Below are 20220 nucleotides of genomic sequence, written 5' to 3' on the forward strand. Positions count from 1 at the left end.
ATTGTGAAATTCCTTGAGAAGGTCTCTGTTTAACCCCAGCCAGCAACTATGTACCATGCAGCTGCTTGCTCTTCCCTTCTCCAGGTGGGACTGGGAGGAGAATCGGAAAAAGGTAACCATGGGTTGAGATAAGAACACTTTGAAATGAAGTAAATAATAACAAAACCAGGAACGACAATGATGACAAAGATGAGGAAAAGAGAGGCAACAAAAAGAGGAATAAAACACAAGAAAGACAAAGGATGAACAATACAACTGCTCCCAACTTAACCCATCCCTCAGGAGTGATCAGCTCCTCCCTGCCAACTCTCCCAGTTTATGTACAGGGCATGATGCTCTATGGTATGGAATATCCCTTTATTCCCCTTACAGAATGTCCTGCCCCTGCTCCCTCTCAGCTCCTTGTGCACCTGCTCACAGGCGGAGAATGGGAAACAGAAAAGTCCTTGACTTGGGACAAGTGCTACTCAGCAACTAAACCATCAGCATTTTATCAACATTATTCTCATACTAAATCCAACACACAGCTCTGTACTGGTTAGAGGAAGAAAATCAATTCCATCCCAGCCAAAACCAGGACAGAGAAACTACAAATGTTTTGTGAAGAATTGGATAAAATGGGAAAAAAACCATGTAATTTTCCATTAATTTTTATTTTTAACCTGCAGTAATTTAAAATCCAAGGTATTTCTAACAAACTGTACCAAAAGTAATCTAACCAATTACCTAGGCATATGTAGCACATAAGGAAGTTTTTTTTAAAAAAAACTACCAAGGCTATTTTGTAAAACATCTTCTGCAAAATAACCTGAATCAAATTACAAGGCCTATGCTAAACAGGTGGTAAGATTCTCTGTGGGGTGAATTTCCATCAGGCTCACTTCAGTGGATCTGTCCACATTAGGCAGATGAAGCTTAGGTTCAGTAGTTCTACTGCACAGCAGCAGGACTCAGACATAGTCACTAACCACCCACACACTATGGGTAACTGGAGAAAATCACAAATATTATGGTGGAGGCTGTCTGCTGGATGTACAGAAACTGACGTTATGTAGTCTGAAATGTTAGATCAACTTTCAAGCTTGTGCTCTTCCCGAGGCTGATGCAACAGGTAATACCTGACTCCTGTGCAAGGTGATTATATACGGTAGGAGCTTCGTGCACCTTGCCAAGACACGTGATGTCATATGCAGCCACTCTGAGTGTCCCTACCAAAGCAAACACAGAAGTCCTCCTAGGAAAACATTTAAAAGATCTTTGCCAATGGATGATGATAGGAACAGCAAGGGCTCACTTTCACAACCAACTCCTCGCTGCACATAAGGAACTACTGGCTTTGCCTGCTTTTATTGAATACCTCTGTCAGTCAGTATTTTCTTTTCTACATATCCAGACTATCACGGCATTTACTTTTAGTTTCTCTCAGGGAACTATATGGGGATATGGTCTGCCAAAAATATCCCCAAAATATGATGGATCTCATGCTAGAGACATGCTACACGCTGTGCAGCTTTGAAGCACTATTTTTCCCTGCTGTCTTTGGGTGGGTCTTAGACTTGTCAGCCACAACATGGAAAATATGGATGGTAAACAAGCTAAAAGTGGTGTGAATAAAGTAAATAAAAAGCTACTGTCAAAACACATCCAATTATGCTCTGCTGTGGAGATTTAACACCAGAGGATGATTTTCAAAGTAAAAATAGTGTGGGATGCCTTTCCATTTGTAGATTAGCTTGGAAAGAAAGGCCTATTTGTGCAATTTAAGCCAAATGCACTCCACAATAACGATGATCTCCTCAATTGCAATTCTTTATTCACAGAAAATCATGTTTGTTAAATAATTTTCAGGAGGGTTTTTTTAACCCAAAGTACTTAATTCAATTGTACCTTATTTTAGATATAAAATATAAAGCAATTGCATGTAATTGCAAGGGAAGAGCAACACATCAATACCTTGTGCAGGAACAAAATATGCTATTGAAGATGAACAGCACAGTAAACTTTCCTATTGATGGGAGCTAACACATCAGAAATCAGAGATTTCATCTTCGTAGTCCAATCCTATAGCTTTGGCCTCTTTTCTGAGTAACAGATTAGTCAAAACACACCACCTAACGACAACTGCGAGTTTAACCCAAGACCAAACTTCCTGTTACTGTGTTTTGGCACTAATGGCACTGCACAACAGGACAACATACTGCAAGTTATTTGCACCAGCTTGGGGGATAACAAAACCAAAGACCATTAAGATATTGAGGAAATAAGACACAAAATGAAATAAACAGCTCAGACAACAAGAAAGTCCCAACAGAAGACCAGCACCTTACAGGAGAACCCGTGATTCCTACATATGGTAACTAAAGAAAAACAGTTAAGAGGTTTAATTTACTATGCAACTATCTGCTACCAATAAAATGCTAGTGGTCCTCTGTGAGAATGATGAAAACTACCTACTTTAGGTGGCTTTAGACCTTCCATTTACAGCATCAAAGGAACACTTCTCAAGAAAATACACATTTGATTTAAAAAGTCTTAGAAAGAAGCTGTCTGGCTTCTCAATATATAGGCAGAGGCACACAATTTCTGCAGAAAACTTAACAGGAGACTTCACCACCTCCCATGGCTGCCCAGACCTCCCTCCTGGTAAAAACTAGCAGGGAAAATCAACCTTCCTGCACCTAAACAAGTCTGAAAACATCCCCTGCCAGCCTGACTGGACCTTCGTCCTCTATGCAGGAATGACAGCCCAATCTGAGCAGTCCTCCTACTCTTAATTGCAAAAGAAGGCTGCATGGATGCTGTGGTAAATCTCCCCTGCTGCACATTATAAGCAGAAGTTATTCTCATGAGATGCCATGAAAGCTCAACATGACAGGTCCTATTTAGCCCTGTGTATCTGAGGAGAGGGGTTGGCACCAAGAAACGGTGCAATTTTCTCAGGAACTGATAACAGAGGTATCCAGTTTTGAGAGGACCAGATGACGTTCTAAGAGGCATTGTGAATCCAGATTGATCTTCTTCCTAAAGAAATTCTGAATCGTATTATCCCTGAGGGAAACAAGACAAAACTTCCTGCTGAACTTGCTCTGTTGAAGGGAGTCCCTTAACTTCTCAAAAGATTTCAAAGCTTCTTGTCTGTGCCTCCCTCTGCCTTTCAAGAATTAAAAGAGGGGATATTGCAGGAGATTTTAAATATAAGCAGACATTATGCACACCAGGAATATATTCATAGCAAGCTATTTCTAATACTGCCTAAGGCTGGAGAAGAGAACAAAAAGAATTAGAAATGTCTGCATTAACTAATTATAAATGCTTTTCTGTGAGACACAGCAAAAAGAACATAAGCAAGGGAGGGGTAAAATCCCTAATTTCCCAACTCTACATTAACAGGTAGCTGGTAAAGATCCTGTTCTCTACCTGCAAGGAAAAAACATGACAAACAGTTCTTTGAAAACATATAAAATTGAACTATATACAGCTTTACAGCACAGCAATTTGAGGATGCCTACACAAAAGTAAGTTTTCAAGTGGCCTGGAAGTAAAACAGTTCTAGCTCCTCCGTGAGTCAACTCTGATTATGAAACAGAGTCTAAGCAGGAAATGCAGATGAACTCTAGAGAGAATATTCAGACCACTATGTTCTCCATTTAGCTTCAACACCTCATAAAAATTATGTATAATTAATGATTCAGTAGTCCCACGGCTCTGCAATCCTCACTGGAGCAGAATACAAGTCCTGGGTAAAGCCAGGGGCAAAGCTGATGAAGAGACCTGACCCCTGCCACTGGCAAGGCCAAGCTGTGGTAAAGAGAGATGGAGAGGAACTCTGCAGAATTCTGGAGGATGACCCTTGGGGTTGCATCCCTTCAGTGTAGCAAATGGGAAAAACAGCTGAGAAACTTGCTCATCAAAAAATATGGATTTTATTCCAATTAGTGTCTTCCCCTCTGCATTTTAAGCATCAGGAGTACATGAATGTCATAGGCTCTCTCCGTCTTTCTCTCCATTTACTGGATGGAAATACTGCACCCAAAAGGCTAGACACTGATTCTGAAAAGGGATAAAAAATAAAAAACCCCCATGTAAATAGTAATGGGATAAGACCCACCAAGATACTTTATCTCACTGCCTTGCAGCCTCTTCCAGAGAAAAGAGAGTGTAATTGGAACAGCCCAGTAAAGCGAGGTCAGAACTAATTATGAAACCCCACCCAGAATACCCAACTGCCTGAGCTGAAATAGCTTTTGCAGATACTGAGAGTTCTGAAAGAGGAGGGCACTGGCAGTACACTTGACCAAATTAATCTCTGTTGTGACTGACAGAAAATGGAGCTACACCTGAGGCAAATTGTGCTTCCACCAATAAATCAGCACTGCTTTAAGCAAAACAAACCACTGAACCACAGTTCTTACTGCCATCACTAGATGTCTCTTACTGCTCTGATTCCTGATAGTTGAGTATCTTAAACAACATTTTACCCTTGAATGTTTCAGTATAACCTTGAAATAAAACTGTAGTGAAAGAAACTGCCTCACAAAGATCTAAGTTAATAACAAAACGTCAGCTATATGTTCAAATAGCTTTCAGGATTTGCTTTAATATTATTGACACTCTTCTCTCTGGTAATTAATCCAGGAAAAGGTCTTTAAGAAAAGGGAGAGAGGGCAGGAGCAGGGAAAAGCATTTGCACTTAGAGAAACACGCCAGTATAGAAGGTTCTCACCACAAACTGCCTGCAATTTGCTAGTGAAAATAAAACTGATTTTTACAGTTTTTTACAGATTTTTACACTGTGCAATAGACAGATATGCCATGACTATCCTGCAAAGGATGATAACCCAAGAATTTTAGGTGGCAGAGTTTTGTTTCATTTAGAATCTCAGAAGTATGGGCAAGCAGCAAAATACCCGTTTACCAGAGCTTACGTGTACTTTTACATTTTCGGCAAAATACTAGTTTATTTCATACAGATCCCACAATGAGCCACTCTTACCTTACTGCGACAGCCATGCTTCCTATAGGGTTGATTGGCAATGGCCTGGCTCCAGGAAATATTCCTCTACTCAGTACTCGAGCTCCATTTTGTATCACTCCTGAAGGAACTAAAAACAAAACAAAACATAAAACGTTTTTTCTTTTAAAGGAAAAGTTAGAAAAATATAGGAGCAAAATGTGGAACTTAAGCTTTTCAATGTACTGAAAAACCATTAGAGAGGCTCGTGCAGTACGCTGCTTACCTTGGACATCTCAGCCTCGAGTCTTCTGAGTGCCATGCTATTTCCAACACTATTTTCATGTCAACCAATGATAACATGGCTTGCAGAAGCCACTGCCTGACCTAGTTGCTGCAGATCATTCCTTGTACAGCTGAATCACTTTTGTTTTGTAATTCCTGTTCTGCTGCGAATGCATGTGCTTAGAGTCAAAACCAGCTATGAGCACAGATATAACTATTTTGTCTACAAAAAGTAACAATGATCCCTTACAGATAAATAGAACACAAGTACTTCACTGCAAGATCACAGCTTTTTATCATCATAGTTTACTTTCTGAGCAGCAATATCTTGGGCCCCTGTCTCCCGCAAAATAAAATATTAACTACAAATATGTGTTTACCAGGAAGAGAAAGAGAAGAGGCTAAAATGGCATTATCTCCATAGCACTAATTAGGCCCTGTCTCTGGCCATCAGTGACCCTGCCACACAGCCTGGCAGCAGTCCTGTGCCTCCCGCACATAGCCAGGCCACAGTCCAGCCCCCTCACCCAACACGGGCTGATGCCACTGACACTGAACTCGTAGGTACTGACCACTACAGACAAGACCTTTCACTGGGCCATTCCACTTGGCTTTAGATCAAAAACTGAAGCTCTGACCAACAAGATTTTAACCTACAACCAAGTATGTGCTTTCTACCCAGGCATGTTTCTGTACCCTGTGCAGCCCAGGGCAGACAGCTGAACAAATAGAAGAAAAGCACTACCCAGGCACTACCAAAGCAAGAGTGCCCTTAGCAGGTCTCATGATTTTCCTCCTCCACTGTGAGATGCAGGACTACCAAATACAGTTCTTAGTCTAGGCCTTATCAGGAACTACTTACACGTAATGGCATTTGTTTGCACTGCTATTATGTCCCTTCAGGCTGGAACAGTAACCTCCCTACAGCCTCCACCCAAACTTGCTTCTTTAACATCCACAGCCAGCCAGTTCACACATGTTCTATTTACTATAAGTCATCATTCATACCATAACTTCCCCCCACGAGGAATGTCCAAAAAGAGCATGATGATCATTACTCTTTATGTATTATTTTTAAACATACAGATACTATATAAACACATGTAAGATAAATGTAAACCATATCCCTTTATATACACCCACAGAATTTATTTTTAAACAAATTACAGGGAGACTAGAAAAATTATTCAGAATCAACATGTACACTTTACATGCCCATCTTCAAATACTCACACTCTGAAATACTAGGGTATTGTGAAGTAGGTGAGTATAGTCTCAGAAGTATGGTTGTTCTAAGGTGCTGAGGTACACTTCAACTTCCTATAAATATCAGCCAGATCAACAACTCCCCTCCTGCTGTCCTGGCGCTCACCTTATTTCACTCCAGACCACACAGATCAGTTCTGGGAAAATAATCTTCTTTCCCCTGGTTGTGAGAGCACATCACTCCCCTGATCAAATCCTGTCACTGTGTTACACCCACCCTTGCTTTTGAGCACCTCTGAAGAACAGGTCTTTTATATTTAGGTGCTTTAGTACAGCCTCAAATGGCTAAAATTACAGAACCTAGTTTATAACAACTTGGGTCAGCTTTCAATGACCAGAATAATTTTAAAATTGCATTTTGCTATTTATACTTCACTAGTCTGTACCCTTTTTCTTTCATTGCTAGTTCATGAGAAATCAATCAAACCTGTTTCACTCAGGGGACACTGCAAGGCTTTCACTGCTCTGATGTTCTGGTTTGTACATATTGTAGAGGAATGTTCTCATGTTAAAACTCAAAAATCTGAATTTATTATTATATTTGTTTCAACAGCATGACCTTGAGATGCCCAAAACACCAGTGTCATGAAAGAAAAGCAGTCAGCTCAGGGATATGGCTAACCTAAAATGCATAGGTAACAGGTAAATTCAAAGCAGCAGATAAACGTGCCAAATACCAAAAGATCAATAAAAAGACATAATTTCCAATGGGCATGGTTATTCCAACCAACTTTTAAGAAGGACAGATTTTATACTGCACTACACAGTATGGTTTTTCTATGTTTACAAAGTCCCATCAAAAGAAATGAACCAGGAGCTTTGACTGAGAAAGATCTGGGCATTTTCTCTCCACTGTGATACAAACCACAGTTTTCTACTGAAATGAAGCATATATGCATATGCACAGAACCATGTGTCAGTTAGTTATGGACACTGCCTAAATATACACTGTAAAACTTCAAAGCAAACATATTGGAAGTGCTACTGCAAAAAGAGAGCAACAGGCTCCTTGATGCCTAAATTCTTCTTTCCACAGTTACCTAATTATCCTGTTCTGCTGGCAGAGTTAACTGATGCTTATTCTTTTTCTTCTCCTACTCTCTGCCTTATTGACAACTCCCATTGCTTCTTTAAAACATCCTGTTTGCTTCCTCACCAATTCTCAAAAAACAGCCTCCTGTCTTTCCTTCTTTATCTCTTCTGAGTTTCCTTTTTTCCCTTGTACTCCTATATATGTATCTACACCTATATCTATATCAAATACAGTGCCAAGTCTCACAGCTTAGGATTTCTATACATTGACACCCTCACTGGAACTCGTCCCTCATGTTCCTTGACCCTTTGCAGGTTTGTAAGTCACAGTGTGCTATCCAGGAAACGCTCTCTTAAAAAGCTTCACATTTAAAATGCTCCCCCCACCCCCGCACACATTCTCTCCACACATTCCCTTCAAGAATTAACAAATGTTTGTACAAAAAGAAAATAAAGAAGTTTGCTGTCTTCTGAAAATATCCCCTAAGAGACAACTTGGTCTCTTGTTGTGTCTATGAAATTCACGTCCATCATGACCAGTCTGTGCCTCATGCCACCACTCACTGAAAGGCTTCAGTAAGACTATTCAGGCCAGAAGAGGCCTTAACCATGACTCTGTGATTCTAATTTTTCTCTGAAGTACATCACAGCTCTGTAGAATGAAATCATCACTCAGAATTCAATAACTATTTCAGCTTGCAACAGCAGTGTTATTGCTACTGATTTTTGGTTTTGTTTCCCTGGACTCTCTGAATTATGATGCAGCAATACCACTACATCACTCAGACAGACAAACAGACAGGTTGTACACAAGGGACCACTGAAGGAGGACACTGGACTCTGGAGTGTATCCCTGCAAGAAATATATGGAACCATAAAGGAAAAAACCACCCCAACATCCTAAAATGGAAAGCGGGATTAAAATAATCCAGTGGTAAAAGGTATTAATTTCTAGTTATCCACATTACCAACATGCCCTGGTAAGATTGATCTTTCTTGTTCATTCATCTCTACTTACAGCATTTAAAGCATCAAAACTGATCCCTCAGAAAAATTCCATTAATTACTTAATGTAAAAACGATTATGCATATAAACTGCTATTACACTGTCCCTGGCACCCAGAGTCTTCCAGCCTTTGTGCAGGCTGTATGTATATTCGAGGCATTATTTCTACATCTTGGTGCTTTTGAAGGGTTGTGGATTATTTACTGGAAATTATGTGGTGCTTTTATTCCAAAGATACATTTACGCCTCACAAGCTTTAATTACGTTTCAAACCCATACTCTGAGGTGAGACATTTATATTTTAGATTGAAGATTCAAGGTGTGGAGGTAAGATAATTTACTCCAAGCCGTATCATCAATCAGTACCAGTCTGGACTAACACCTTACAGTCCTGACCCCTCTCTTCTAATGCTTCTTTAACCAATAGTACAGGCAGGTTACAGGTTCCCAATTCCTAAGTAGAAGTGTGAAATGTAATTTACACCTTTTCTGTTCAAGTCCTGAAAACCATTTATGTCTGAGAAACTCAGCTGAAGAAAACAATGTAAGAAGACCTGTGCATCTCTTTGATGAAGGTTTCTTTTTTCACAAAATGTTCCCAGTGAAACACTAAGAGTCTGAAAAGACAAAATCTATACTCACCTTTCAACTTTCATCACTGCTATGTTTTTAAGGGTCTACTCTGCTCTCAGGAAACTTAAACTCAGGAAATACTTTCATTGGAGTAGAGTTAAACTGCGTACAGAGAATATGCCCCTCATCTGCTGCATGAATGAGGAAATGATTTTTGGATCTTACGCTGCTCTGGTGGAATTTCACAACCTGAGTAGACTCAGCCAGTTGAGTCTCCACTGGCTAATTCTGGAGCGAAGCAATGCATCCAATGTCAAAGATCAAGACTACACCTCTGAAATTCTCCAAGGGGAAAAATATCTGCCTTTTGTAGTGAACTTTCATGCTCTAGTTTGACAGACAATAAAGTGAATGGCATATAGGAGAACATAGCATAATCTGGATCCATCAAGGCACTATCTTCACATAGTATTAAGAGGCACTTCAAAAATCCAGTGTTGTTTTGTAGCCTGTACTCAGGGTCTGTAGGTGGCAAGTAGGTAGATGGCTACATGATCACTCCACAGCCAGTGCAGGACTATTTTTAATCCAGAGCATGCTCGCGTGTGCACATTAGCTGAGTAGACTATTCCAACTACAGACTTCTTTCATCCCATCTCTCAACAGACTGCATCCCTGATCTCTTACTTGCAGGCGTGTGCAGGTAAAGCAAGCTTCCCATTCTAGCTGAGATAACCACCTCATCCACGATCTCCACAACAGTGTCAGAAAAACCATGTCAGACTGGGTCCTTCGCTGAAGATTTGACTGTCAAACACACAGTGTAGCAAGTTGGTAAAATGGAAATGCAAAAGAAGGAGGAAGGAACGGATAGCCACCAGACACACTGACACCCCAACAGCTCACTAAAAAAGGAAACTAACTTCTTGGTTAAATGTTGGCATGTGAAAGTTAAATGAAGTATCAGCAAGAAGTGAGATTTGCTGGCTATCAAGAAAATGAACTGGGTAGCAAACGTTCCTTGTGTGATCTGGGAAACAAACATACACTTTATTAAACTGTCCAGCTCAGGGTAGCCAATACTTAGTAAGGACGAATGAATAGTATTTACTAAAAATAGAATTTTAAAAAAGTGGAACGTGTGAGTGTGAAAGTATCTTGTAGGGATAGACTGGTTCTTTGCTTCTTCTGTAATCACGAGGCACATGCATTGATCTCAGGGCCCTCTTCCCTGACCCAGCTCTTGCAGCACAGAAGAAATCATTATAGACAAGAGGTACTGAGTTTCTGCTAATATCTGTCAACTTCCAGCTCTTTTCTGCCAAGCTTTCTTTCAGCACAGTGTTCAGCAGAATACTTTATATCAGGCTACAAGCACTCAAAGTAGGAAATTGCTGATGATGTATAGTGGATGGGACATCAGAAGTTGCCAAAAAGCAAATGTTTTCTGTCAAATGTGTAATTTTATTCAACTACCTTATCCCAGGAACAAATTTGATGACATCTGCCCAAATTGTATTTTACTGCTCAAGGACAATTCTATAGCTCTTAAATTCCACACTCTGTAGTCCTTACAAACTGCAAATCTAGGATGCATCCAACAAGCCATTTATTCTAAACAAAAATTTGAGGTGGGGGAGACAAATGTATCCTGATAATCCTATCACACTCATACCTAGTCTAAAAGTATTATGAAGAGTACAGAAAAAGTAGTAGAAAGTATTTCATAAATGTAAGCTTTCTTTCCAATTCTATTTCACTTTAATGGCTCAATATTAAATACCAAAGTAAAACAAAACAAAACAAAATCCCAAACAAAACCCAGCAACAGAAAGTTTGAACATTATGAAAATGTCTTTTCCTAGTATTTGCTTTGATACAAAATTGTCAGCAAAAATAACTTTATGAAACATTTTACTCTTAATGATTTATCATTTTCTGATACTCCAGGTTAGGCTGGAACCTGTCTAAGTTATAGTAAGTGACTTGTCCATAAGCAGTACTAAGAGAACGATCAAGTTTCATGTCCAATGAAAACAGCATGTTCTAGTTTATCCTATTTGGAGAATTTCTGACTGTCATTAAGGCAATTTTTTTTGGTCTTCATTCCTGTATATGTGTCTCACACATAATACAATCCATTTGCATTATATTAAAAAGTTAATTTCATTGGGGTACCATTTTAGAAGTATAGAGGTGAAGCATAAAGATCTCTTTAGGGAATTACTTCTCCTCCCATGAAACTTACAGTATATGTATCTAGTCTGGGTTTTATAAGTTTTGAGGCAAAGACTAATAAAGACTTCCAAATCAGAGAGACACTGGTTTCAACCCTGGTAAACCTATTTTTTAAGAAGCACCCAGCAAAACTCCATGCTCGTATCTTCCCAAACATCTCTACCACAGCACTTCAGACTCCTGTAAGGAACCACCCACAAAACCAGTGTTGCAAAGTCTTCTGAAGGCCACCCCTTTCTAGCCAACCCAACCAAGTGAGTAGTGATGAGCAGTACTGAAACTAGAAGATGGATGTCAAATGCTTTCTGTGAGCACTATTTAATAGCTGTTTGCATATTAAACTTTAGGTTGAGCAATAGACTTACATTTGTGTGCAATTCACAAATTACACAGCAACAGACAAAGGACTATGCATGCATTTGAAGCTATGTGTAATAGCACTGAGAAACTTCTTGGATTAAATCAGTATTTCCCTTTGACCACAGCACTCTTCACTAGCAGTAGCAGCCATACACTAAAATGCAGTCCCTTCTTTACTCGTCCCTCCAGAAAAGCAAGTGACTCAAAGTTCAGGATGACCTCAGCAATTAAGAAGGTATTGTTACTTACATGCTTCCAGTGACTTGAATCTCAGGAATTCAAACAAGCTGCAAAAGCACCAAGACCTATCTCCATTTTAATCATGGCAAAACATCATAGTTTGGCAAGACTTAATGATATGCTCAGGACACCACACTCTTAGGAGTAGGCAATACTATGCTGGAATGACAGCTAGTAATATTAACTTTCAAGACATTGGTAAGAACTGAAGTGCTGAAAGCCTTTTGTACAAAAATGCAACTGTACAAAACTACCTCATGGACTTCACTGATTTAGCACCCATGAGTTCTAAACGGAGCTCTACCATTTGTTCATCATCCTGTTTTCTTCTGTCCTCTCTCCAAATTAGATTCACATGAGGGAAACAGGCCCAGAAATTTGATGCAACTTGCCCAAGATGGCCCAGACAGTGCTCAGTGCCCTGCAGGTCCAGATACAGTTTTTAATGCAAGTCACATATTTTGGAATTAATATTCATGAACTGGCTTCTAATAAAAATCCCAAGTATTTGTAAATTGTGATATCTGCATCTAAAGGAAACAGGTGTTCCAATCGGTCTTTCTTTTCAAACACAAACCTACAAAACCTGATGAAACACAAGGACTTCAATAAACTGAAACTGAAAGTATAAACGGAATAAGTATAAATAAACTGAAAGTATTAAATCTATGTTCCTACATGCTCTCTCTTAGCATATCACAGTATCTTTCACGCTTTAACTCCTCATGCCAGCTGGATTGCAGTTTTCAGTAGAAACTTGTACACAGCTGGCTACTTTGAACTTCTGCCTTTAGTTACAGTCGTAAGTATTTGGGTCTGTGAATATACTGAAAAATGTTAATAATTGAGAAACTGATTTCTGATGTTAACACTGTAACTATGATTGCATATTCCTAACCTTTAGCAGCAATGCAAACAATCAGTTTTATGAGTCTATACAGTAAAACCCACACAAACACAAAATAATCCTAATAACAGTATTTTACTCTTTTACTATGCCTTTTTGTTTCTTTGAACGAAAACTAAAGAATGGTGGAATTGGGGTAAATGGTAAGCAATGTTTTTCAGACACCATGTCAAGATTTCATATAAAAGCAAAAGCTGATTTTAGAATTCATTTGTGATTGCCGGCAGTGTTTCACACATGGGTGTGGAGTTTTAAATGGTCATTTAAAACCATACAGCTAATTAATCAATCTGTTACAAAGCAGGAATACTTTACTTTGGATTTTCTAATACTACTGAGATAGGATTCCCTTCTGACAGACCATATTAACAGTATAAATTCCAGTAGACTTTGAATAATTGCTGGAACTAACTTCAATCTAAAGATGCTTTTAGCACCCACACTCCCTAGATTAACATGGGTTTTTACACCACTGGAAAAGCAGCTTTTAATCCAAGATGCCTTCAAATTCAAAAGCCAATGCACTTAACCACTCACAGAAAATGAATCCATATTCTGTCACAATCTGCCTTGGAGGTATCCACTTGTCACTACAATGGTTAAATGTCTGTAGGACAGGCAAAGGTCTTAATGGACCAGAGTTTTAAATTTTCTGAGTTGTAAAGAGTTGTTATAAGGTGAAATGACCTCAGGTTCTGCCTCCAGCTGACTCCTTGTTGTGTCAGTAAGTGGCATGTTCAGAGCCAGATTCTCAGACCAAAAGAGGCTTCCATTCAGGTATTAACACCTGTGGCCAAACTACAGACTATGTCCTTCACTCTCCAAATTTGTTTTCAGAATATGGGGCATTTTGCAGCCCTTACGCACATACTTGACACCACAGTCTGATACCAGGAAAAGAACTCTCAGTCTTCAAGGGATCAAACAGTATCAGCAGATTTACTGCCCTGGTAATTCCCAGCTTGATTTACAGACCACTGCCGCCACTGACAGAACAGAGAATGAACTGTGAAATTCCAGATGATGCTCAGCATTGCAGTGAAACTTTCATAGCCAACCTGCCTTTTATTTGAAAACTAATTTTAAATGTGATTATTTTTCATGCAATTGTTTCTTAAAAGTAAAGTAGCAATTAATTTGCTTTAAGTTGCCTAAGATTTTCCTAACGTGGCACATGAGACCCAACTGCAACTGATAGGACAGGCTTTACTTCTTCAGATTTACTTCTTCAAGGTATCCATTCACATCCCTGCCAAAATATTTCTCCTTCATAATTTAGAGGGCCTCTGAGCCCTCTAAATTACGATAAAAAGTTACGATAAAAAGTTCTGGCCTTTCCTCCTGGCAATTTTACCTGTGTCTAGAAAGATTCGTGAACTTCTGAGCAGACCCTGCATTTAAGTTTAAGGGCACAGAGGAAGGCCTTGCTACTTGTGGATATCAAGGAGGGAGCAGTGTGAATGAGGAGCCACCTTTCTGCTTTCATCTCCCTGTCACTTTTGACATCCTCACACAAGAGCCCACTGGGAAGGTGGCACGGGGTGGGGAGATATGCCAAACTCATAGGAGGCTAGAATTTCCTTTCTCAGAGCATATAATAGTAATAGGCCAAAACTATCAAACTATGATACCTATGAAATGACAGTGCACAAGTCTTCAAATCACTCGCACTGCAATGTTGGCAAACACGTGCACATGACAAAAATCAGCAGTGTGTTTAGTACATGTTTAGTACTATGGATGTTCTCCCATTCTTGTCTGCAATCCTTTCCTGTTCTCCAGTTCCTCCAGGAGTTCATATTACTCTGTGTTTTCTCCATCCTTTTCCATGCACATACTACTTACGTCCCCTTCCTTCTCCCATATACCCTTTTACCCCTGCACTTTGATTGTATACCAATTCCTTTTCCCCTCTTCTCTACCCAACAAATCTGGCTTCTTTAAATCTGCAATCCTTTGGAAATTGTCTCATTTTATTCTTCCCACTATGCCCAAGGGTAACCTCCTCTTCCCAATAAAATTTTTCCTTTTTCCTACTGACACATAGTGGAGATTGCTCACCCTTTTACCACGCAGAGTCCCTGAAAGCTGCTTAGGAGAGGAGGATAAAGGACCACTCTTCTCTTTCTAGAACAGTTTCTTGGTACATCATGCTCTCCTGAGAGAAGCTTCTCAAGAGGCATTCCACTGGCAGGGTCACAAAGCAGGCTGACAATAGCTTTCCTCAGCTGCACGGGAAATGCTTTGATGGTAATTGACTCTCTTCCCCAGGCAGAGTATCAAAGTGCAAATCAAGGCTTCCCCTGGAATTTGGCGTTGGTTGTCCAGGCTAGAACAATAGCAGTGATGCTAGACAGTCTTGGTAATGGTTTCTTATTTTAACTTCCTGCCTTTATTTTTTAGTGCTGCCTGTCACTTGGCATTATTGCCATGCTTGCTGACTAGTGGTATGTTTGTTTTCTTGTATTCCCTGTTTTTGTGCTGCTGTATTCCACTATGGATTCCTGTAATACCTTCACTGCAAGCTCTATGGGGCAGGATGATTCCTGCAGTATTTGCACAGCCCAGTACGGTGGGGGTCCAGGCCTCTTCAGTGCTCTGTTAATACACAGCATCAAAACCTTAGGTCTGGTCACAGAACAGGGAGGACAGTATTGGCAGGAAATGAGACCTCTCTTTGCTCCCTGTCGCCTGCTTACTGCCTTGCATCAGTCAGAGCAAAAAAAAAAGCAGAACGGGCAGGATGTGTGCAAGGAAGAAGCTGAAACAGTGCCCAAGTGAATGGAAAGTATCCAGATGGCTGTGGTAACTCACACGAAGGGAGTCAAATCCAAACAAAATGAAAACAAAACCATATGCCACGTACCCTTCACTCTCTTGCTCTCTTTCTCTCCCTGCCTTTCTCCTGGCTGTTGCTCGAGGTCTTTCTATCAGTATGGATAATAGTATGTTACTCATTTGAGTGTATGTCATGAATAACAATAACCTCTCTTTTACATTAGAGATCACAGATTAATATTATTCATGTAACAAAGAATGTAATATGAACCACAAAATTATACTCATGTAAGGGTCAAGGAAGTGCAAGGGTCTACAAGGGAAGTTATATTTCTTTATTAAATCCTTTTTCTCTGGTATGCTGTATATACTTATAAAAGAGAATATTAATTTTACACGTCTATGTTGCTATATGCTATAGAAATATCTACTCACAACCTGCTTGTATCTCAGGGGGAGTATTCAAAAGCATCATGGCAGTGGCAGCATCAATGTCAGGATCTGGAAAAATCAACCAATAAATACATTATTTACAACTGGGCTAATCTTCTTACCCCCGCTGCTAAACTATAGGTTCGACCACGTCTCCAAGTGAAAAGGTATGAGAGTTCATTATTCAGAGGGCTCATTGACTACACATTAAATTTACCCCCAAACTTGCATGGTATCCCATTGCCACTATTAAACAGAGCGCAGTGATCTATGTCACCGAGCTCTACTTGTGCTTGTGTATGCATGATACCTCTGCTCTTAGCCTCACCAATTCCCTGTTTAACTCTGTGGAGAGTATTTAGATTTCATTACAAAGGATCTGTGAAAGCAGGTGCAACATCACAATTTGGAATCAACACAGAGGGATGAGCTGACAGCTGAAGGAAAGCACAAGGAACACCTGAGCAAGTACAGAAGATGACACTTGGTCATTTCTATTTGTTAAGAAAGATTTCAGTAAAGTTTGAGAAAGTGTTGGAAGACAAACTGCTGCAATTAAGAAAAAAAAAAAGAAACTAGCATTTCACCGAAGCATCAAGTTATTTGCATCCTTATCCATCATCACTTTAATATAAGCAAAAATGATCATCTGGCTGCTGTTATTCTTAAACTGGTTTCTGAATCAATCATGAACAGTCAGCTGACAGATGGTAAGTTATAGAGACAGAACAAAATATGATCCTTTTATAACTATATTCACTTGCTTCACACACAACAGCTCGGCTGCTATGGAAATGCAGGTAGCTATGACAACAGTAAACAACCCCACAACGGCCACTGAATAAGCTGAAAAGAACATCTGCCCCAGCAAAGCGTCCCAGCTGCCCTGGGGCGCAACTTGCTAATCGTGCAGTGATGCTGTGTGACAGAGAAAGCCGCCTATGCCATGTCCAAATAAATGAAGTGTGCAATTGAAGCAGACATAAAAACGCACACCCTGGCTGACTGCTGCCTCTGTGCTGCTAAACTGAATGACTAATGAGTATGCATTTGTTGTTTGGGGTTGGGGGTTTTTTCAGCTTGTCAGTATTTATACCAAATTACATACCAAAAAAATTAATTTACTACTATTAGCTTCATGGCACTTTATTTGGGCTATTATGACAGAAAATTACTTAGCACTGTTAAAAATATCTGTATTTTTGATCTTTATATATTTCAAATCTATTCCCAGGAATGTGATGTGGTATGAAGCCCTGTAATTTATTAACAATACAAATGACGTAGACAGGATTTCAAAATCTACTTAAGCCAAACAGAAATTCACTTGACTGGTGAATTAAAAAAGGAACTTTTTATTAGTCTAAGTATGTACCACTTTTCTGTGAATAGCTGCAAACACTCTTCTAAAGGCTTCTACTCTATTATTTAATTCCTAAAACAGTAAACAGAGAAACAGTGTAGCAGGTGTCTAACTAAAGCTGAAGCAGAAGCAGCAGACTTACTATAAAAGGTGCCTGTGTCTTCTGGACAGGTCAACATTTTCCAAAGAAAAAGCAGCGTTACCAACTTAGGTTCATCGTCAAGTCTGAAAATACCTCAAAAGCAGCCTTCCTGCTGCAGTAATCTATGCTGAAAGTGCCATTTCCAAACAGCTTCGTTCCCAAATATGTGCCATGTTGCAAGACTGGATCCACACACCATACAGCAAGTGCATGCTGTCAAACTAAAGAAGAATAATCTATCTAATGTTTAAAAGCAAGACAAAAGAGCAAAGAAGCCTGAGAAATAAAGACAAATCAAACTAAAAATCTTCCCTCTTTTCCATACCATAAAATCAGGAGATTGTTAGAAGTTGAATCTAGAGTAGCGTAATTCATACAGCCAACCTCAGTATTTGTTTATTGGCTGTTCTTAAATTTCGTTTTGCTGTCATTCAAATATGGTCCCCTTCGCTGGATGACATTGTAGTATAATGCTAATTTTGCTGCTGAAAGAATAAAAGAACACAACTAGGAGAAGCATATTTCCTGATGACTTTGGGTTTTGTTAGTGTAACAAACTCTATGATTTGAGATAAAATTGATGCAACCAGTTTCTGTTGAAAGGTGCATTTTCTTAGTCTTTGGACGACTAATGGTAGCACCGTGTTTCTGCAATGACGTAGGATATGAACACGAGCTGTTCACAACACAGGACTGCATCTGCAGCAGCTGTCTCCCGAAGCGTGGCCATGTCTAAAGCCCATCCACGCCTGCTGTGGTGCCTAGCTCTGTTTCTATTGGTATATTCTTGAAGAAACCAGACAGCTATTCCATAATACCCTGGCAGAGGTTAAGAGAGCTTAGAGGCTTGCACAAAGGGTTGTGTTAGCAGGATCCAGGAAAATGTGCTTTGGGTTTTCCTACTGCAAGGAAAAAAGAAAAAGGAGGGGCTGGTGCACATGTGAGACAAGGGCCAAGGGGCAGCTGTCTGAGCCCGCACAAAGAGGTGCAGAAGCAACAACTGAGGGCCGATTGAAAAGCTGGCATGTTCCTTTGCAGCATTTGCCTTCACAATTTGGAGGTGTTCTCCTGAGCAGATTGTCAAGAAGAGCGAAGAAGTAGCCATGAGGAGCAGCACCAAAGGCAGCGACTGAAGGGCCCTTTGCCGGGACTGGCACTTCTGGCTTTGGCTGACGGTTCCCACCAGTGCCCCCATGCTGACGGCCCTTTCCCCACAGCTGCCATCCTTCTGAAGTCTCTTCCATGTGGATTCTCTCATTTGTAGCAGTAAGGGCTGACCTTGTTTACTGCTGCATCCCCACCAGCTGGTAACTGGATCCTGTCCCTTCTACCTGGCCTGTGTTCATGAAGCTGTGAATTTCAGAATTGAGATCTCTGCCCTACCTGAAGTCTGTGATCAGCACAAAGGCTCCTGAAGTTATTAACAGTGGGTGGTTAGTGAAATATGATTGCAGGAACATCTTTCCCTAGGAAACCAGGTTAAAAATAACTACATACAAAGTTTTGGAACATAGAAAATTAAGTATTTAAATGAATGCATTCTGGTTTCTTTTTTTGCTAATTGAAGTAAATGGCAAACTGACTGCATACATCAACTGTTAATTTTTTGCCAGTGGAAGGCAGAGGATGTCCAGCCTTCCCTGTGAATGAGGGAAGGAAGGAACAATGAAGAAAAGTAAGGATTGTGGGTGTTGTACAAAGAAGTAAGAGTATGTCAAAGTCTCAAACAGGCAACACTGGAGAATGACAAGAAAATAATGACAGAAATTGCTAGCAGCCACAGTTCTTCCTGATGAACAACTGCTGTCCAGGTACACACTTTGCTACAATCTGAAGTTTCAGTGCTTGGTCCCTCAATGCACCAAGGGTCCATCACAAGGTACCAGAAAGGACCTGGAAGAAACCTTAAGCACTTACAAGAACTTGTAAGGCATGAAAGCCATCAAGGGGCTGGAATTCTACTACAGCTGCTGTACCTCCCCTCGCAGTGTGAGCCTGCTGGTGTTTTTGCCAGCATTGCTTTCAAACACAAAACTTCTTTTCATGAAGATAATACCAATGATGGTATGAACCTCATAGCAGTTCTGTTTGCTGCATTTTAGATTCATGCCCCTTGTCAGCAGAGTGTTCAACAGTGAACACCAAATCTGTAAACAGCACCTAGCTCTTTCACTGAAAAATTAACCTACAGTTTATCACTCTGTGGAATTATATATTTGCATATTGTCAAGATGTACTTTGAGCCAAATTTCGCTTTTCATGTTACCTGTATAGATCAGAATCTGTCTTGCACAGACATGTGAAGTGGAGAAATGGTAGGCATGAAATATTTAGCATGAGATTACATACAAGCAATGCAGACAATAGCCCTCAGGTAGCAGACTCATTATTCCAGAATTCACAAAAAATAATTAAAATCAAACATGTACCTGAGAAAGCCAGATGTGACAGCTGTTGTTTTATATGCTGTGATCTCCGATCCAAGTTCATTTCACAGAGAGAGAAAGTGATTGATAGTAATTCATATTATTTTGATATTATTTCGAACTTTGATCTGGTTTCATCAAACCCTTCAAATCCATCCCGTTCCAATTAAATAAAAATTAGGATAACATAGTGCCCTCGTGGTTTCACTAGAGGATATTTA

General features: G+C 39.9%; 1 protein-coding gene across 9 annotated transcripts in view; it reads right to left on the reverse strand.

The window, feature by feature from the left end:
- Positions 1-20220, reverse strand: part of FOXN3 (forkhead box N3) — a 220598-nt gene that overhangs the window by 12565 nt on the left and 187813 nt on the right. For 7 of the 9 annotated variants that reach the window (XM_069018057.1, XM_069018055.1, XM_069018058.1 and 4 more), the window contains 2 exons: positions 16072-16137; positions 4994-5102 (listed from right to left, as the gene is read on the reverse strand). In XM_069018057.1, coding sequence (XP_068874158.1) covers positions 4994-5102; positions 16072-16137 — 175 coding nt within the window. The remainder of the gene's footprint in view (positions 1-4993; positions 5103-16071; positions 16138-20220) is intronic. The other 2 variants (XM_069018061.1, XM_069018062.1) reach the window with 2 other exon arrangements.

Source organism: Aphelocoma coerulescens, chromosome 5, assembly GCF_041296385.1.
Source record: "Aphelocoma coerulescens isolate FSJ_1873_10779 chromosome 5, UR_Acoe_1.0, whole genome shotgun sequence".
Classification (NCBI taxonomy): Eukaryota; Metazoa; Chordata; class Aves; order Passeriformes; family Corvidae; genus Aphelocoma; species Aphelocoma coerulescens.